This window comes from Rhodnius prolixus, unplaced genomic scaffold, assembly GCF_049639745.1.
Source record: "Rhodnius prolixus isolate KJV_2025 unplaced genomic scaffold, Rpr scaffold_7, whole genome shotgun sequence".
NCBI classification, from domain to species: Eukaryota; Metazoa; Arthropoda; class Insecta; order Hemiptera; family Reduviidae; genus Rhodnius; species Rhodnius prolixus.
Window position 1 is genome coordinate 28956220 of NW_027411582.1, and position 21893 is coordinate 28978112.

Sequence of the window (21893 nt, forward strand, 5' to 3'; positions counted from 1 at the left end):
TAGGAGATCACGAGGCCATCGTCGTTTTAGACGTCGTGAGGGATTATTAGGATGGGTTAGGGAGCAAAGAGTTTGAGCTGTTGAATTGGTATGGCAGGATAGGCTTCTGTGTGGAAATAAAGGAATCGTGAACGGATCGTTTCAGTGAAAAAAGGGATATTTAGGTGTTTTTTTGAAGGATGAGGTTAGTGACTTATTAGGGAGCATTTACAATACGGCGGAAGACTTTTGATTGAAAGGATTGGATGCGGGAGATATTGGAAGGTTTAGTTGAGCCCCACAGCTCTCAGATCCAGATGGGTTGAAATAACGTCTTGTAGAGGGTTAGTTTGTTAGGTGTGGTTAGTTTAGATTTAGGTCCCATCATGCGTCTTAGTTGGCCGTACCTTTTGTTTAGTTGTACTCTTTTAAGTCTCGTGTGGGGATTCCATGTGAGTCTACTGCCCAAGTAGAAACCCAGGTAGCGTACTACGTTCGAGGTAAGGATGGGATTATTGAGGATGAAAACATTCAGTAAATAATAATAATAAACATGTATATTTGCATAAAATTTTCATTTTTTGGGGGAACAATTCTCAGATGCAGAACCAAAGGTGCTTCTTATATTTGATTGCCAGCTTAAGCTATAAATATTTTGAGAGAATTTTCAAATTTAGGAATTAACTCCACATGCAATTACTTTCTTAATGAAAGAAGGAAGAGTGTTTGAAGGTTACCAACACTAAATTTTTGTTTAAAAATTCTTTAGGTATATTTCATATTAAAGTATATATTTTTTTTAACTCAGTAAATTTGGTAATGAATGATCAACAGTTATTTGATTTAAGTTCGTTTTCCTTCAAATTTACAGTTTTTAATGCAGCTTTTATACCTGAAGGCAGTACCTTACTTCCACGATTCTGGAGTACCAAAAAGTTATCTAAAATAAATACATAAAATTAATAAAAATATTTTATTACAAATAATTGAACACATATATCGTATATAACTTTGTCCGAAGTTATTACTTTCTCTAATTCCTTCTCTATTTTTGGGTCTAAATTTAGAGTATGTTTGAAACTTTTCCAGTGAAATGTAGTCTCCATAAAGAGTTCTCCCGTTGTAGTCACTGCTCTATAACTTGTAAGGACTTCTAGCGGGAGAGAACCTTAAATTAGTGGACACAAACCAGCAAACTGTCCTCCCTTTTTTAAGTCCGCTTTCCTATTACAGAGTTAATATATTTCCCTTAATAAACCATATCTTTGTAATAAAACCCATTCACAATTTGAGTTGAACCAAATTAATGGATATTTTGAATAATGTGCCAGACTACATTTTGTCAGTTGTTTGGGCACGTCCGTGATCTTGAGGAATCAAATAACTTCGAACTACGATTTTTTAATACTAAAATAAAAAATATTTAATTTGGTTGGAATTTGGATAAATTGAAATAAATAAAAATTCTTTCTTGGATTACAAAAATCTAATGTAAATAGTAAAAAACTCAAAATTTCTTATCATTATTTAAGTTATCTATAAAATTTGACTTTGCATTATTACAAAATTATTATTAAGATGAATTGGTTTCAATATTATATAAGCTCATTTTAATAAACCATTTTATGTGCTGAATTTCTTTATTTTGATCACATATTTAGTCCAAATTAATATTTAATATGTGATAAGTCCTTATTGTACTAAAAAATACTAAAATAAGTAGTACATAAAATAAGTAGTAGTAAAATACTAAAATGAAAATAAGAGGGATGGCCAGCCTCCTTACCCAAAATTCTTTTGTGAAAATGTTTTGAGAAAAATTTAACAAAAAAAAAAAGGAAAGAAAAAAAGGAAATGCTGAGATACTTAGTATTTGAGTTACCCACAATGGTACAAATAGTGGCACACACACAAGTAATTGCACAGAATCTTACTATGATATTGGGGAGGGGGATGCTGTTAATTAGTTGATGTCTTGAACCCTTCCTTCGTTTAAAGCAACTGTGCAAACGTCCCTTAAGCTAGGGGTTTTGGGACATATCACGAAAATCGTGGAAGGATGTTCCAGAATTTTTACCAAGTTAGAAAACTTAGGCCCCAACTTTGTAAAATCGGGCCTGAGAAAATTCTGAACTTAGATTGGAACCAGAAAATTCTGGTGACTGATCATTTCAAACATTGCAAGATATGTTCGGGAAATCACATTCTCAGATTCGGGGTATTTTACCCGAAATCTCTGTGCGGCTTTGCCAGGATTTACAGTGGAAGGAAAGAGTTTCTCATATCGTCTTTGATTTCGTTGTTTTCTCTAGGAAGCGATATGAGATGTCTGCGTACCTGCGACCAGAGGCAACATCCTACAGCGGCAAACATTCTGCACCCAATAAGGAGGGTAGCATTTACCTATCTATAAGCTTTTTTTTGGCTACAGTGCCTTGGACAATAGGGCCCGACTCTTGACCTAATAATAATAATAATAATGACGTAGGTTTCAAGTGATCTGTGGCTTACTAAAGGTCTATGTTCTCTACACGAGCGTGTATTTCAACACAAACCATTATAGCCTCACATTTACGCGAGATAATCTAAACGTTTGAAGTAAATTTTTTATATAAACTTTTAGTAACTAAAGTAAGAGAATATCATGTGTGTGTATTATGGCAAATTGTTACTGCGCGAGAGGGCATCGCTTCATATTTGATTATCATAACAGCTAGATTCCTTTTCTTTTTTTTATTAAAACGCATTGTATCAGGGCTTGTAGTATGAATGCTAAGAATCTTTAAATGAAGATTAAATAGATTAGAATAGATTCAAATTTAAAATGCTCCGTTTTATTAACTTTTTCATATGAAAGAAAATTAAAATTAAAACAACACAATTCAAATTTGAAACAGCAATTCAAAACACTGTTTAAAGTTCTTCTTACCACTTATTACTGATCCAGCGTCGTTACAAATATAAACCAGAGCATAAGAGACATAACCAGCGTCAACGTCAATGACCGTAAAAAATTTTTTGATATCGTCTGGTTTGCCTGCAACTAAAAATAAATAGTTCATCAAAGAATGTTAGATTACATTACATGTTTATATAAATATTATGTTCCAAGACCCACAGTTTTTCTTTGCTTTCTATACGGAATAAATATATGTGAAGTATTATTAAATATAAATAATTATTTGCAAAGGTTTCTATGGGCTCCAAAACTGAGCCTATCCAAAATAATTTTCGATTGAACAAACTTTGTGTTTATTAGTTTTGTATAATTATTTGGCTGCATTACTTTTGTCCAAAGTATTATTTTTAACTGCGTAGCAAAAACAAAAAAAATCGAAGCCTGGTATATTTCCGGAGACTGCCAGTTGCCTCAGCCTCCTACAAATGCATAGTTCTCTTTTCGTGTGAGATAACTTCCAGCGAAGTTTAAAACTAGTGAAATCCGCATCCTTAGTAAGATTTCAGGACATCCCGTATTCCTTTTCAAAAAAAATTGTAAATAAACTATTCGTTCTTTTTTCTGTCTGACAGTAAGTAAATTCCGGACAGGCGTTATATTGCTTTCTTGATGTACTTAAATGCAAAAAACTGAATTAATTAAAAATTTTTATGACCTAAAATAGTAAGATTGAAAGAGAGAGGTCTATGATGAATCACTATGGATAATAGCAATCACTTAAGCTTGCAAATCAAACGAATTTAATTTCTTCCTTGATTCTTACACCTAATTACTGGTTAGAAGTAAGTGCAATATGTAATCTGCTTACCATGGCACACAAAACAAAAATGTTTTTCTGTTGGATTCTTGAATCCTTCGCACTTGAAATCTTTACCTCTGTGAAGGAAAAAAAAAATTTATACTAATTAGTAAAATGCAAAATTAACTAAAGATTTCCTAAAGAAAACACGGTAATGTGTTAACGTGTAAATTGAAAGCTTTTAACCATCTACAGTTTCTTATACGAGGTGTGTTCAAAAAGTAACGGGAATTTTTAAATTTCGCGGGTTTAGAGAGTCTGATTGTAAAATTTTTTTTTTTATTATGTTGGTACACATGCCCCTGAAGTACGATAAAATTTTCAGTAATATTCATTGTTTACTTCTTAAGTGGCAGCCGTTAAGGTTAGACGTGTTTTTCGAGCTTGGCGATTTTTGTTTATTAAAAAAAATGGATCAAAGAATTTGTATTAAATTTTGCGTAAAAAATGAAATAAAGTGTGTGAAATGTTAATAAAGGCATATGGTGAGTCTGCTATGAGTAAAACAAGGATTTACGAGTGGTATAAGCGTTTCCAAGATGGCCGCGAAAACGTTGAAGATGACGAACGACCTGGACGTCCAAGCACATCAACAACCGATGAAAACGTGGAAAAAGTGAAAGAAATGGTTATGAACGATCGCCGAATCACAATCGGAGAAGTCGCTGATGATGTTGCCATATCAATTGGCTCATGCCATGAAATTTTTTCGGATGTTTTGGGAATGAAACGTGTGGCAGCAAAATTTGTTCCAAAATTGTTGAATTTCGAACAAAAACAGCGGAGAATGGAAGTTGCTCAAGAGTCACTCAATGAAGTCGACAACGATGCGGATCTACTGAAACGTGTTATAACAGGTGACGAAACATGGGTTTACGGATATGATGTCGAAACTAAGGCTCAATCGTCCCAGTGGAGGCATTCTGGATCGCCAAGACCGAAAAAGGCTCGACAAGTGCGGTCGAATGTGAAGGTTATGCTCACTGTGTTCTTCGATTTTAATGGCATAGTGCATCATGAATTCTTGCCACAAGGTCAAACAATCAATAAGGAGTACTACCTACAAGTTCAACGCCATTTGCGTGAAGCAATCCGAAAAAAACGCCCGGATTTGTGGCAAAACAATTCATGGATTTTGCACCACGATAATGCACCTGCTCACACTTCATTGCTTGTTCGTGAATTTTTGGCCAAAAACAAAACTTTAACGATGCCCCAGCCACCATATTCGCCAGACATGGCTCCATGTGACTTTTTTCTATTTCCAAACATAAAGAGAACATTAAAAGGCCGTCGTTTTACAAGCATAGATGACATTAAAAGCGAATCGCTGAAAGAGCTGAAAGCTATCACAAAGATCGAGTTTCAGAAGTGTTTCGAGGATTGGAAAAAGCGCTGGCACAAGTGTATTGTATGCGAAGGGGACTACTTTGAAGGCGACAATATTAATGTAGATGAATAAATAAATATTTTTTTCAAAAAACGAAAATTCCCGTTACTTTTTGAACACACCTCGTATGTTATATTATAATGTTCAGTTTTTAATTTGTATCCATCTAAAGACATAATAGATAACTGTTACAATGACTGATTATTAGAAATGAAACTTTCATTAGAAATGCTAACTTTCATTATTTATGTAAACAAGATTATAACTAAAATTTAGTACAAAGTAGATGATAGTAGACACAATGGCTCCTGGAGCATTTCCTTTGCATTAACGGCCTCCAGACAGTGTTTACTCGTTACACAAATCACTGTCCATTAGCGGACAATAAACTCCTAGGAAGAGAAAATCGAAAGGTCAGCAGCTGGAATCGGACAGTGATCTCCGTGTTGGAGAATCCAGTACACACTAACCAGGACTAATCCCTTCCTAACATGTTCTAATTGAAATTGATCCAATTTCTACAAAAATAATTTTTATGAGGAAATATCACAAGGGAGGGGACTAGCGAAGTGGTAAGCGAATGAATACTGGATTCCAACGCGGAGATCACTGGTAAATTGGTTCGAATCCAGCAGCTTGCTCCTTAGATTGTCTCTTCCTAGGAACTTCTCACTGTCCTGGTGATGATGGCACACTGGTACTAGACAGAGTTATCTGTATCGAGAGAACACTTCCGGATGCCGCAATTTATCTGCCGAACTTGATAAATTTGTATTTATATCCGCTACTTCCACATCGATGATTCTGCAAAAATGATTGCAGCTATTTGTTCCGATCGTGCCTTTCGCAAATAAATAATAAAAGTCAATTTTCATGAAACGAAATACTTACCCTTTACGGTATTCAAGAGATAATTTTTGATTTTCTTCCTTTATTATCCTTGCTACAAATTTGGTGCATTCAGGATTATTGCCTTCGATCTTTAAATGAGTCACATACCAATCTTTATGTTCGAAGAACTACAAAGTAATAAATTATTATCATGAAATAAAAAGTACTGTCTTGGATAGGTTTGCTTACCACAGCTTGCATTTTATTGGCTGTTTGATTAGAGATGTGAGGCAGCATCTCCACCCTTCACCTTGTATTCACTATATTTAGGGCTCCCTGAATAAGCTCGTTAATGGTATTCGAAAAGCGCCCCAAACTATTATCGCCAAATTATTGGCGAATCCTAGATAGTTGAAAAATTATCAACTAAAATTGTCCACAATGGGGATAGAACACCTTACCTCTTTAAAAGGGTCGGAGCCAAAATAAAGGTTTTGAGTCGCAATGGTGTAATATTTCTGTTTAACCCTTTTAGAATCTAATCTACGTAACGGTAATACGTTAAGAAATATACTTTATAAATATAGCTTAATGGACTTAATAGAAGGAAAGGAATAAAAAGTAAAGTATTGTGAACTTTTGCCAAAGCCTTTGAGACCAACTACCAATCACATGTTTTGGTCGAAGATGACAACTAGCCAACATCCGAAATATGTAAGCTGTGAAGTCACACCTGATTTTTATTTAGCTTTTTAATATAATATTAAAATATAATTAAATATTTAAATATAATAATATATATTCGTATTACAATAACTATATGAAGTCAACAATAAGTTTATTGTATGTAATAATGTATTATTACATACCTTTTCTTTATCAAAGGCAACCTTAGCTTTATTATCTAAGTTTTTACATTGAGTAGGTAAAACATAATTATAAACGGCAAATGTGTACCCCAGATATCCAAAAAATATAACTGCAACTATCCTGTAAAAATGTTACATTTAATAATAAAAATATTTTTTATAAAATAAGACCTAGTAGTTATGCGAAAAAAATAACTCTGCGATTCAATAAATAATTGCATCCTCATTAAGAGTTAAATAAACTTCTCAAAATTTAAAACTATGCCTAGAGAAAAGAACAATCTTAAGGGAGCTGTAAAAAACTAGAAGACCAACTACTAAACATGAACTTGCAAATAGGGAAGGAATAAATACATTGCAATGAACGATGTCCAACAGAAACGCGCATAATAAATAAAATTCAATTTTATAATTTCACCAAGGTCATGTCAAGTTTGTTCAAAACTTTTAGTTATGTACATGTGAAGAGTGTGTGTAAATATTAAATAGGCAAATATTTTACTAAATTGAATTATAAATGTTGAATAAAATCATTAATATCATCTGCTCATAGTAACCATGGAATTTCGGGAAGTATGACGTAAGAGATCTAGTCTACTGAGTGGTCACCTGAAATGGGCAGCAGGCCTGCCAGTGGAGAATGAGTTCAGGTGGAGCTCCTGAAGATCCAAATTAAAAGATAAGAAATATTTAGTAGACTGTTTCCTGTTTTTAAATCCATTCGGATATTTTGGCAGCAATAATAATAAATGTAAAAGCATTTGCTCAAAATTTGGGTGGGGTTTCCGACTCACGATCGAGATAAACGGTTTGCATATCTCCAGCTTTAATAGAGCTTTTTAGTGAAACAGTATCTACTTCCAATTATCTTCATCATATTTATTTTATGAGGAAAATGGGAAAATTTCTTTCAGAAGTGCGGCAGAGACACTGAAAACCAGCATACATCTTGAAAATTGCACCAATATCTCTTTTTCGCTAACTCGGAGGCAACTGAGGGTACAAAATAATTTAATTTGATTGATTACGTGACTTTAAAAACGTTTACAGTCTGGCATTAAGGATTAAACAAGTTTCGCAATCACTGTAATGTTTGTCAGAAGATTGAATAGGGTTAATTCTTAACTTTCAAACCAAGTCTCCATTTATTTGAAAATGCCGTATGGTGCAAATGATTACTGATGCAAAATGGTGCAACACTTTGACTCGAACTGACAATCGTTGTGAGTAGTTAAGAAAATATATGATTCGGTAAGAATCATGAATGATCAAGGAGTATTAACGTAAAAATCAAACATGTAAAAGACTGTTAAGAAAATAACAATATTATTATCGTAATATCATTTCAATAACAATAACAGTATTATAATATCATTTCTTCAATGTGTTGGAAAAACATTCTCCGAATATTTAGCCCCGTTGTGTTACTTGGATTGTGTTATGGAATAGAGTGATCTATCTTTTTTTTGTAGAAGCCGATGATACAATGATTCTAGGGATTTGGTCAGTGGCTTCATTGAACGACTAGTGTGTCAAGCATTTCAGGATGACAGTGAAAAGAAATACAAATGTTATATGAGGAGAGTATTATTCTATATCTAAAAGAGAAATTTAGAGATACTTTCAGAGAAACAGTTCGTTGGGAGAAATCTCTACATTACTGCGAAAAATCTGACCCACAAAGTCAGTCAATGGAATAAGAGATTGTTTTTAAAGATTTCGGCAAAAAAGAATGATGATTAGAATAACCTATACTAACAAACAACTTAACAAATAAAAAAATTAATAGATAACTTTAATACTCACGTCTCCATGTTGGCGAGGCTAAATTTGCTGCAACTAAATTTCATGCTAGAACAGGCCAAATTATATAATATGTCTCCCACTATTCAAAAATTCTTAGCCGTTCTACTCTATGGTGCAGTTAAAATAATATTGTGACTTTGTCACACTTGAATTTCAGCGGAAATGAATGGGATGCTTAATAGATTTGAAAATGAGGATTTAAAACCTACCTGGTTCAGCTTGCTTTGTTTTTTATGTATACTAATGAATATATTCATTTGCTTTTAGGGAAATATCCCATGCAGATAGAGTTCAGCTCAAGTCATTCTTGTCAATCAGAGAAAAAAAAAAAATTATTATAACTATTAGATGCCCATTGTGACAAGTTAATCTTCTATAAATCTATTGCAACTTTTAAATCAGATCAATTCTTTCTCATAATTTTTTTTTCTAAATTCTAATTATTCTTTTTCATTTCATTTTTGAGTGTACCTCACTTTTACCTATTAGAACTCATTTCTTGACTCGTATCAGTCTTCAATTGATTCTTTAAAAGATAAGTTTCTCAAATTGTTAGATATAAATAGTGTGAACCAGATTAATGAAATTTACAGTTTTATGCACCAAGCTCTGAAGCTCAGAAGTTCTTTGCTCTTAGAGTGATAACTGTTGAGTAGATTGTCTAACTGATTGAGTTATTTTTCACTTATTTATGTCAGTGAGTTATGTTTTAGTTTTCCACTTTTTTATTTTATAAAGAATAGTTTCATTTCCTTTATTTTACTACTGTATTAGTTTAATGTTATTCTACTTTTTTGTGCAATGTTGTTACAACTCCCAGCTAAAGTTATTTACCTGTAAGCTTGAAAAAAAATAATAAAATAAAATAATAAATTGTAATTATTTTGTCACTGACTCAAATTTTGTACATTTTGTACCACAAAAGATTACGATTAACGCAATAAAATTCTTTTTTAAAGTCAACAAATATTGCAAACCATTCTTTAAAACTATTGTTTCATCATCCAAAAACACTTTCGGTAAAAATTGTAACTATTGCATTGTTACTAAAATATCCGCTAGAGAGCATAGGCAGCACTAGTTTGCTGTATTTTATTGTACTGACCGTTGGACTACTACAGAGATAATCAACTTTTTTATACTTTTAACCAACTTTTGTATTATTGTTTTTAGTAAACTTATAAATAAAAGTGATTTATTATGTAGAGAAGTGATTTTACTTTATAAAATTTACAAAGCAGAGTTACAGCAAGTTAAAGAATATAATAATAGTTACTTACCAAATATTTTATATCTCTAGGTTTATCAGAATAATCTTCATAACACAACTTCCATAGTTAAACCTATCTTTCTATTTATACTTTTGCAATGATAGAAGTATAACGTCAGATGATATCATACTTAATTAATTACACTAATAATGAGATACCTCAGACGGATGCTGCGAAACTAAATACTGGATATCTGACACAATTTTTGTAAGGAACTTTCGAAAATAATCAGGCGGTTTCAAGTTTCGTCATAATATGGATTAACAGCACTAAAACCTGATTCTACAAGAGATGAGTTAGGGAATAGAATCAATAAACTTAATATTATTTTCTACATATTTGGGAATAAGACAGGCATTTCTTTTATTTTGCCCACTATTCTTAAACGTTTAAGTTTTCATTTTCACCCCAATCGAATTTAAGTTTACTTTCTTCACCATATCTAATTCCCGAAAAATTCTTCATAGCAAGTTGTACTATAGCCACATTAACATTTGCAGTAAAAGAGTTTTTATCCAATCCCACTCCTTCAATTTGAAATTATCAACAAATCGTTTTTCCATGTCATATTTAAGTTCGATGAGATTGCAAATGAATCAAGATATTTCAGGAAAATGTTGAAATACACTCTTCAATAGATTATAACGAAGTATAATTATATGCTTTCCATTATTTTGAACCTTTATATCTCGCTTTTTATCGATTAAATATTAATGAAATTCTACACAAAAGTAGATAACTTCTAGCACTACAAATAGATATAATATGAATTTTTTACATAGATTAAGATAAGAGATATAGTAAGTTGAAATTAGGCAAAACTTAGAGATCCACAAACTATAAACATTATATCTCGCTTTTTATTGTTTAAATATTAGTGAAATTGTATACAATAGTAGATAACTACTAGTAAATAGATTCGCTTACAAGGAAATGATCAGCTCAGTGGTTATCTTTTTGGATCCTTACGCGGGCTCTAATGATCGGAATGTATAGTAAATATTTTTTAAGTTTTTCTGTTCATCACCAAGGGGTAATGCTAATTTGGAATACGCCATTAAGGAGTGGCAGTTCCATAATAATAAAGGCAACTAGCTCAAAGCTGAAGTAAAAGAATATATATATTTCTTTTCAATTGACTGAAATATTTTAGGAAACCTTAGTTTAAAATATAACAAAAATGAAAACTCATTTATGCTACAAATCAGTGTGATAATTTTCTGTTTATTTTAGATTTAATAACTTTCATTGGTGTTGGACTGGTGGTGATGAGCTTGGCTTTGTAAGTAGGTGATCCCCAGTTCGAATCCAGAGTAAGGGGTTACTTTTTATTTGCCAGAAAAAATTAGTAGCAAAGTATGAGCTTCCGCATCCGTCCATGACACCTACTAATTGGTAGTTGGACGTTAAGTCCCGCCTAAAAAAATAGGCGATTACTTTACTTAATTAGTGTCTGCCAAAAAAAACTCAGTTAATTGGAGCTGCAGCTGTGTGTAACTTTTAGTTTCTCCTCGTACGTTGGTAAACACATATTTTTATGTATGAACACTTATCAAGCAATAAATTTTTAATTTAAAAATTATTTCTAATAATCGATCTTAAATTATTTATAAGAAGACTGCATCTTTGCCAGTGGGTATTCCAAAAAAATAAAATCTTATTCATATATTTACTTCTTTAAATCTTGCTTTATTTCAAATTATATGCATAAAGCTAATTACGTCAACATCTTTTCAACAAAAAGTTATGGACAATTATAGCTGCTGAAATCACTTTTTTGCAATCCCTTGCTGCCTAGAGAACTAGTTAATCCGGCAGGAAATGTTGTACTTTTTGTGCGTTGTCCAATCAGATAGTTATCTGAAATCAAAAAAACAGTCATCAAAATAAAAGGTTGAAAATTAAAATTATTAAATATTATTTATCAGAATACTGTTTTTGGTGACTAAGTCATTAATCCAAAAGGAAGAAATAATATTGCCAATTTTTGACATAATTTCTATTTTTGTCAAGCTTTCGATTTAACGACTAGGTCATCTTCAGAGCTTGTGCTATTGACAATTACAGCAATTTGTTTAGATTGTTATCTGTAAGGTTGGTACGCCTTCTGCTCATCTAGTATACAATATTAAGATTCCGAGTTAAAAGAAAATCGTTTGATCAGAAATATAAATTGCATGAACGATTTCCTTTTAAGATTTTTATACCAAGAACTTAGAAACAGACTTGCTGCTACTGCATGCATTTCTGTCTATGAAAAGTATCCCTTAATGAGTAATTTTATTGCAGGGAATTCTCTTGGCGCTAACTAATTTCGAAGTTGGAGCTACTTGAAAACTGACCTATCCATTTTATTCCCCCAAATTTAACTAATTGAGTTTTACTGTAATTACTTTTTTTTGCAATGCCCCCCTCAACCACTTATAGGCGTGTCTCGAAATATGGCGAATAAATACTAACCGCAATTGAAAATATATACTATATACAGCTCGACCGAAATTCCGTCATCCATGCTTTCCATCCTAAAGAGCATTATCTTAAACTATTGATACAAAATGCCCGATATACTTTAGACATTGGAGATGGAGCCCACAAACTGTACTGAAAAGACTCGAATCTAAAGGCGATTTATACTGGTCGAAAGAAGCTCAATTCTCAAGTTAAATAAGAAAAATGTTTTTATGACTACTGTTACTTCGACCTATTCGGTCATACAGTATCGAAGTAAGAGAATCAATTACACGTTCAAACTCTCCTCGCATCCTGTCCTTGCAGTCGAAAATCTTTCTGAAAACTTAACTCTCCGTTAGCACGCATGAAAAGTCCTTTTTGTCAATGGTGAGCGAAAACTAATAGCCTGAAAATTCCATTTCTCTACAATCCAATAGTTTAATCGAAAATCCTTTCTCTTATACAATACACGGTATTTCTTAAGGTAGTTGATGTGAAGATGGTCTCTTAAACTGAAGTTACCCTGACAGAAGTAGTTTCTACGCTAATTGTGGGTGGGTCACAATATTGGCCGTACTCACAATTCTGCTCCCCAAATATTATACGACTATTTTGCAGTTCTTATTAGTTGCTACAATACTTGCAGCGACGTCAATTTGAATATAAGATACTCACTAAGAAGTCTTGGTTTTCGAGCCCCCTAAACACCCACAATATTTCTCGCTCATGTTTTGAACGTGTTTAGTTTCAGAATGTTTTTAGAATTAGAACGTAACGTAAAAATAAGAAAGACTGATATGTGTTTTTTGCCCTCGGAAACTGCAAGAGATAAAGCAATCTATACCCAATAACGGTCATTTTTACAAGCACAAACTCTCTCTACTATTACTGTTGCAGAATAAAATTAACTTTTGTGCCCAGAAAAATCAATGAAGTTTATATTTTAATTAAATTGTACTATTTCTTTGATTCGGCCACCTTTGTATTTCTAAGCTTTATGGCTTTAAAGAAGAAAATAGGTAATTTAATTTTAATTAATTGAATGATGCAGTAATTTAAAAAAATATCTTCATTACCTTTATTAGCGCCTTCATGTGAGCCACATCTGTAAACCAGAACGTAGTTATCATAGTCTGTTGCAAGCACTGATACATATGAGGTGAATTTTGCTTCTGTAATTGAAAACAACTGTTAAATCTTAAGCATTGTGGAAAAAAATACGTATGGGATTTGTAAACACATTAGGACCATAATAGTAAGTAATAATATTCTATACCAAGTTATTAATACATATACTTATCCTGGTACCAATTATAAATATACAGGGTGATCCATTTAAAACGCACCAATCGCTAATAACTTTTTAGGAAAACGGAAATCCGGAAAAACCCATTAAATAAACTATATGCTTTTTTTTTTGGTCTAGTTTTCAAACTTTCCACCCCCGAAGCTGAATTTTCATTTTTAGCGGAGTTACGGCCAAAAACCTGATCCAGGTTACATAAGAACCACTGGTTTTGGCAATGATTGTGAAAACTACATAAAAAATTGAGAAAAATGACGTTGACCCCGTTCCGATATCTCTAATATTTGTCTAGATATTTAAGATCAAAGTTACAATTTTATCTATTCGTGATCAATGCGAAGATAATTTTAATAATTATTTTTCATATGATTAGGGTAAGAATATCTTAGCAGAGTGTTGGTCTAGTGATCAAGAGCGAGGCTTTGTAAGTGGGAGATCCCCAGTTCGAATCCCGCGTTTGCAGCCTTTCATAATACTTAATACATCATAATACTTTTTTTAATAAAATGTAGTCCTACGCGGGATTCGAACTGGGGATCTCCCAATTACAGTGCCACGCTCTTGACCTTTAGACCAACACCCTGGCAAGATATTCTTACCGTAATCATAGGTCATGAAGTCTTGCATATGGGGTACATTAAAATGATGTGATGGTTTCTTTTATTTGATGATAAAACAAATTTATCCTGATTCACCCACAACCATTACATGACACCACATTTTTAAAAATCTTCACTTATTATTATATTTTTACTTTGCGTCACCACTAACAATTTTTGCCTTCATAGGACCTCCCAAAACGTGTATTTCTGGTGGAAAATTAATATCGAAAACCGTTCACGAATAGATAAAATTGTAACATTGATCTTAAATAGCTCGACAAATGTTAGGGATATCGAAACGGGACAACACCATTTTTCACAATTTTTTATGTAGTTTTCATAATCATTGTCAAAATCAGTGGTCCTTATGAAACCCCGATCAGGTTTTTGGCCGTAACTTCGCTAAAAATGAAAATACAGCTTCGAGGGTAAAAAATTTGAAAACTAGACCAAAAAAACATAGTTTACTTCATGGCTTTTCCCGGATTTCTGCTTTCCTGAAACGTTATTGGCGATTGGTGCGATTTAAATGGATCACCCTGTATATGGGAGAGTGGAAGTGAGAGAATAGATGATATGGGAGATGGTTTTCCAGACTAACTGAAGTAGCCATGATTCTGTAATGATGAGCGGTATTTTTTAGCGCATCCATGTCCTAGCAAGCTATGCGCTTCCAACGTAAAGCCTTGATGAGCGGTAATGTCTTCAAAGCGCGATAGGGAAACAGAATAGATAATTATTAAAATTTCCATTCATTGGTTTTATTATGTAAATCAATTAAAAGGCCTAAATGTTATAATTAAGCAATGTTTTTACTCCAACTTTCAAAAACACCAGAAAGTGACTTACATTAAAAGAGATAGTGATCCTACATGGCTATATTATATGAACGACTCCATAAATTTTAGGGCTTCTAGTTAACTAAATTTACAAAAAAAAAGTTATTTCCTTTCATAATCGTTGTGCGTGATTTAGAAGATTAAACCACTGAAATGCCACAAATCCTTTCACTCACATAAAACTGTTATAATGTTCAAATATTTAAAGTACAATTCGTTATGGACACGTACATATTTTGAGGCAACAACATTTTAAGCCAGTAAAATTATCTTCGCATTGTGCGATGGTTCGTCTGTTATCACCATGACTTTGATTGGTTGTCAATGCAGACAATCTTGGATGATAATTCCGGCAGACGGATTTATCCATGCCGTATAATACTTATTTATGAATTTCTTTTTATTTATCTTGTAAATAAAGTATTATTATTATTATTATTATTATTATTCTTGGATGAATTTTGTACCATGCATCTGGCAAGTGTTACTTAACAACCACCAATGGATCCACGACTTGAACCCTTATTTTGTCACGGCCCTTGCTATGAAATAGAAGGGTTTTGAAAACTGTACAACATAAGCCTTCCATTCATCATTCAATGTCGAAATGAATGTAGTGTACAAAATAGAGTTTAAGATCAGCTAATAAAAACGTTTTTACAAAGTTTAGTACTAGACGCCATTGCTATTTCCTTAAAACCATACTAAGTGCCAATCGAGATCTCTTGTATAGAATTATCCTAGATGTAGAAAATGGCCCTAAGTAATGATAATTACATCTAGTTCTCGAAGTCTAACTCTTGGGCTTAGGAGTTGCTGAGAATCTATTAAAGATGAATAATTTATTTTCTGAAGTATATGTATTTAGACTACGTTCATTATAAACGTACTACTGCCCTGTAAATCTTTATAAAAACAGAGATGATAAATAAGCCCATCATGTTAAAGATTGTACTGTTTTACTGATAATTATTGCGCATGTTTTAATTGAGTATTGTGTATGTTTTAATAATTATTAAAACAAACTGTGAATTTAAATTATTTTAGTTTCTTAATCTGTTTAAGGTTTTAAAATTAGAGAGGAGCAAAGAAATTAATGGTTCCTCTACTTTACTTTTTTCAGGCCGCATTGTTTAATGCGTTTTACTTAGATAAAGTAAACTTACGTCCCATCTGGCAATTAAATTTGGTGAATCTCGCACCTGCTACTTTCTCTAACTTGCAACTGACTGACTGTCCACTGTTAAATAAAAAAATATGTTAGATTAATCAATAAAAGGTAAACGTAAACAGTAACTCATATCGTCAAATAATGCATTAGTACATCTATGGCTAATCTGCACAGACAGGAAGCCAAAAAGCAAACAAAAAAAAAAAACAACAAAAATGTAAACTATTTTTTAAGTTATTTAAAAAAAATGAAATAAAAGCTGCCGTTGTAGTCTAGGGCCTTTTTTAATGTCTGCTGGTCTCCAGAATGTTTTCTCATTACCGCCGAAAACCTATGTCCCCTTCTGTGGACGATTTTGGTTGATGACCTCTAAGTGAAAATGACGGCAGAGAGTTTCTACTGCCTGGGTTTTGCGGATGACATGACAGTGGTTGTTAAAGGACGATTCGCTTATACGGTTTCGGAGCGCATGCAGAGAGCGCTTAATATTGGGGATAGATGGAACAGGGCGGATGGTCTCTCCATTAATCTTCATAAGACTAGGGTTGTCCCTTTCACAAGGAGGAAAAATCTGAGTGGATTGGAGCAACCAATTTAGGGGGGATTTACTATCCCCTTGCCCATGGAGTCCAAGTATCTTGGGGTTATCTTTGATAAAAAGCTTACATGGAATTCACACCTAAAAATGATTTCCCACAAGGCTAAGGTATCCTTAAGATACTGTAAAAGGCTGCGTGGGAAAAGTTGCGGATTAAGCCCTAGGATGACTCTCTGGATCTATAAAAGTGTAATTAGACCCATGGTGTCACACGGGGCAGTGGCTTGGTGGGCAAAAATCTTGCAGGTGGGTAGAGTCCGAACATTCAGTGGAATTCAAAGGCTGGCTTGCCTGAGTGTCACTGGCGCCATGAGGACTTCCCCTTGGAAGTTTTGTTAAATTTGCATATATATTCAGGGCGTTGCTAGGGCCGTTGCATTAGGCTCATGAAAGGACAAGCTCCTATTACCGTCTGGCATGGAGGAGCGTATTAGAGGAGCTGGAGGCCGACCCTATTCTGCGCCTGCCTTCGTATTTTATGACTCCTGAATATTACTTCGACAAGCCTTTCAAACTCTGTATTGGAGATTAGGGGAGGCTTGGAGACATGGACCCCCCAGTTGAGGGAGATTCGATGTGGTACACGGATGGCTCCATGATGGAGGAGGGTGTGGGAGCGGGAGTGTACGGGGTGTAGCCGAAATGTAGCTTTTCGGTTAGCTTAGGGAAACTAGCTACAGTTTTTCTGGCTGAGCTAACTGCAATTAGGTTCTGCGCTGCCGAGATTGTTGGTCGAGGAATTATTAATTCTAAGGTCGTAATATTCTCGGACAGCGAGGCTGCTCTGCGAGCTATTAGTTTCTACCAGGTCAACTCAAGACTGCTTTGGGACTGTCTGAGTGCCCTGAAAGAAATTAGTGACCATAATAAGGTCTTTCTGGTTTGGGTACCTGGGCATTCAGGACATAAGGGAAACGAAGCGGCAGATTTATTGGCCCGGATTTATTGACACTTCGTTGGCCCGGAGCCCTGTTTTAGGGTTTCAAAGTGCGGTAAGTCTGCGTCTTTAATCTATGGGCGCAGAGTAGGTCTCAGGAGTGGTGGCTCAACACCACTGGGCAGAGACAGGCGAAGGAGTTCATTAGGGGCTATTCGCCGAGGCTGACTGCAGAATTAATCCGTCAAGGCCGTGGCGCTATAAGGATAATTGTAGGCCTATTAACTGGGCCACTGCAGGCTCAGAAAACACATGCATCGCATGGCTCTGGAAGATGATAACCTTTGTAGGTTCTCTCAGGAAGAAGAGGAAACGGCACTGCACGTGTTGTGTCAGTGTGAGGGGCTTGTATGGTTAGGGGTGTTACTTCTCGGGGAGGAAAAACCTAGGAGTCGCTCTCCAAAATTAAGAGTCTGATTAAACGGACGGGTCTGGAGGGTGAGCTCTAAAGATGGGGAGTCGCAATAAATCCAAAGAGGTCGCAGTGGCGTAGGCCTCGAGGCCGCCCTAATTTAATCTAATCTAATCTAATGAGATAGTGGCCAAGAAAGCCTAACTTTGACCGGACTAAGACGTCACTGCTATTTATAAAGACATTTCCAATTTCCTTTTATAAATAATGGCCTTAGAGAAATAAAGCAATTATGAATCCACAAAAAGGTCCACATGACATCTATTGATTCAACAAAAGATCTTCTAAAAGAGGACCGTACATCACACGCTTGCAAAATACTGAAAATATTCGATGTTTCCGCTAATGATTTTCAATTATTACTATTATTAATACTGTGTATAACATTATAGTCTTGCAATTTTCTGGCATTGGTAGCATTGGACAGGAAGGCATTTTACTTTATTTTTTTTTTAAATAACATTTCGTCCATTCAGAAATTAAAAAAAAAATAAAATTGTCCATTTTTAGATAACTGAAATGCTTACTTTAATTTAAATGTAACATCGTTTCCATTCACTGAAAAGGTCTCGCAGGTTTTTTCATTAGTTACTCTAAGTTTGGCATGAGTCATATGCCACTGGCCTTTGAAAAACTAATTGAACAAAAAACAATCCAAAATGAAATCAGTATTATATCAGATAATGTTTTTTATAAGTTCGTATTGGATCATAGCTAATATGTTTGTATTTAACACTTTGATTTTTTTTTTTTTTTTGTAATTTTAACAATTTGATTCACGGCCTCGAGTCTGGAATGTGATAATGGAGGCCGCTAGTCGCTGAATAAATAGATCATTACTGTCCATCATCTAAAATACAAAATTTTGGCAGTTTCCATTCATTACTGTAGTAATGGTCATCATTCAAGAATAGAAATAAAATTATCTGAGCATGCGTGGATATGAGAGAAAAGATTCAAGCGTTTTTTATTCATCCACTGTACAATTTCAGATATTTAAGAATGATTATGTTACTTTATGATTTTTGAAGTTGTCAGTAAAAACTGGAATATTTTAGTTTGGTTTTATGTCCAACATCCGATCTCTTACTTCGGAAGAAACTTTTGCCTGACTCTTTAATTTCGCAACAAAAACAAATTTTGTGATAAATGCTACTTTTTGTCTTTTTTTTTCTAATTCAGAAAGTATGCTGTCTGTAACTAATGACAGTTCTCTAATTCTACACTGACATTCAAGCAACCTGATCCTCTCAAGCAGAACTACTGTTAAACGCAATTACAGTCTATCTGCAATCTTAATTACATGTTATTTGTTTAAAAATAATATTTAATATTACGTACTTTATCAAAATTAAAGTTTGATACAGCCTTATTGTGTACATCTTCACATCCAGTTGGCATTTTAGGTACAGTAGCACCAACAACACACGCCACTAACCCCAAAAATAATGCTGCATTTATCCTGTTTTAAACAAAATATGTACATGATTATGTTTTTAACTTTTTACATTTGAAGGAACATAAAGTAGTGCTATAATAAGCCTCAATAAAATTAAAGAACTGGTCACTTTTAACGGCCTGAGGCTAAAAGCATGAATATCACAATCAATATCTCTACACAGTTTCAAAGACGAGATGTTTAATTCACCATGGTGACGTAAAATTAACAAATTTTTAATTTCAGCAGATTGAGCTCACCAAATTTTCATGGGTTATAATTAGAAAATACTTTAATAATCCTCAGAATGTTCTTTCACAGTTAGTGGTGAGTAGACCCACAGGTTCCCTTGATGTTCTACTGGAGTAAAATAAATACTGTCTTATACTACTAGACTTTTTCGGACAAGCAAGCAAATTCTTAATTCGGCTAGTTAGAATTTTTATCTAAATAAATGTGCGAGACTATACCTAAGATTTCTAAATAACACGACAATTGACTTAATGTATGCCTAAGGGTACGTTTACAACGGAGCTGTGAGTATAGATGATAGCAGAGATGATAACTGATAGAGTAAAATATAATCGCTGATTAGTGTGCACAACAGAGCTGTGATACATGCAACATGTCGAGTAGTGAAGAAGAGTTTTTATGTTCAGCAGCACCAAAAAGGTATATTTTAAAGAAAAAACGCTTTAGAAAATATCATGTACATCCCATAAATAAAAAACGAAGTACTTTGGGTGAATTTCACTATTTATATAAGGAACTTAGAAATTATCCGGATCGTTTTTTTGAATATGTGAGGATGGGTCCACCCACATTCGACTATATTTTAGAAAAAATAAGGTCAAAATTAAGAAAACTTTGGAAAAATTGTCATGGAAATCCTATAACCATAGAAGAAAAACTAGTGATTACTCTTAGGTAATGATTTTATTGAAAAAAAAAAAAAACAAATAAATACACATGAAAATAAATGTAAGCACGGTTTAAAAAACAAAATATTGTTTAAAAGTAATTAATAAAATAATAACCAAAAATAATGAGTAAAGACAGCACTAAATAATTTTTCGACGTCCATTTTGAAGCTCCGATACTGGAGTTCAGCTAGCAGAAAAATGAAAAATTCAATTCTATCATCTAAGCTCGTTTATAGCAGCGAGTATGAGTCACTAGTCTAAGCTTCGTTGTGCACGCTCACATAAAAATGTACTAGGTTATTCTATAAGCGCTGATGCATCACTGCTATCATCTCCGCTATCATCTACGCTCACAGCTCCGTTGTGAACGTACCCTTAGTCTATGAACTACACTTCATAAACGTTTAAAACTACAAAAAGTGCAACAAGAAAATTTGTAACATAAGCCGGCATTTAACCTATAAATTCCTCAATCATAAATATTAGACTAAACAAAAGTCCCCGCCATATTTAAAGTTTTATTGGAATTTCGCCATTTAGAGAGCGGTTTTAGAAGTAACAAATTACCTGAACAAAATTTAAAAATTTGAAAGTTCATTAAATGAACCTTAAATTGAATGAATTTAAATAAATAGGGATTAAATATAAGGATTACCTTTCCTTCCATTACCCGGGCGAATAGTGTATTTTCCCCGGACGGTACAGAAATTATTTTTAAAGTTGTGATTGCGCTATTACATGACCTATGTGTCTATTATTCTCAAATAGGGCATCACAGTTAGATTAGATATTAGGCATACTGCTATTCGGCTGAATTAGTTGCAGAAAAATACATTCGTACATAGTTGGAAAACAAATACATTATCCAACCTTCGTAAGATGGCTGGCATCACACATTTGATTTTAGAAACCAAAGAGTTTGAAAATTAAATAAAACTTTTCTAAAATAATTAATGTACAATTTTTTATTGCTCAACTCAAGAATAATTAATTGGTTATACCTATTTTTTTAAAAAAATAGTTAACAATAAAAAGAAATAATGTATATAAAAATTTTTATGACTTACGTTTTCATGATGGTTAAGTATGGAATACTTTTGATAACTTTCAAGCCAGAGCAGCACAATTTATACTAAATCTACCTCTGACGTAAATGTAGGCATTATTTGCTTTGCTTCTAGCACACTAGCTAAAGTCAATGGAAATCTAGCGATTGTGCATCATTGTCAAATTTGAACTCATAACTAAATTATGTTTTAATGACTACGGTGCCCTAAAAAAAATAATGGTACAAACATTGTTAAATATATTT

The 21893-nt window shown here is 33.5% G+C and overlaps 1 protein-coding gene and 1 pseudogene across 2 annotated transcripts; both read right to left on the minus strand.

Annotated features, from left to right (window-relative positions):
* Positions 1–537: 537 nt before the first annotated feature.
* On the minus strand, positions 538–8762 carry LOC141446563 (triafestin-1-like). 2 transcript variants are annotated; one of them, XM_074113104.1, is made up of 6 exons: positions 8634–8762; positions 6828–6948; positions 6019–6146; positions 3747–3814; positions 2909–3022; positions 538–919 (listed from the first exon to the last, which is right to left on the minus strand). In XM_074113104.1, exons 1-6 carry the CDS (start codon positions 8675–8677, stop codon positions 807–809), a joined length of 588 nt encoding a protein of 195 aa, XP_073969205.1. In that variant the 5' UTR covers positions 8678–8762; the 3' UTR covers positions 538–806. The 2 variants fall into 2 exon arrangements, with proteins under 2 accessions (XP_073969205.1, XP_073969206.1); XM_074113105.1 differs by lacking the exon at positions 538–919 and adding an exon at positions 1011–1203 and having other exon boundaries at positions 8634–8761.
* A 2799-nt stretch (positions 8763–11561) lies between these two features.
* On the minus strand, positions 11562–21782 carry LOC141447334 (triafestin-1-like; annotated as a pseudogene).
* Positions 21783–21893: the final 111 nt, after the last annotated feature.

What these genes read in the sequence shown, in the direction of transcription:
- LOC141446563 (XM_074113104.1), bottom strand. Translation starts at nt 8,677, where the DNA reads ATGAAATTTAGTTGCAGCAAATTTAGCCTCGCCAACATGGAGAC. An exon ending in TCTCTTGAATACCGTAAAGG is followed by an intron (nt 3,815 to 6,018) that starts GTAAGTATTTCG and finishes TTTCCTTCACAG; the next exon opens with AGGTAAAGATTTCAAGTGCG. An exon ending in CGCTGGATCAGTAATAAGTG is followed by an intron (nt 920 to 2,908) that starts GTAAGAAGAACT and finishes TATTTATTTTAG; the next exon opens with ATAACTTTTTGGTACTCCAG.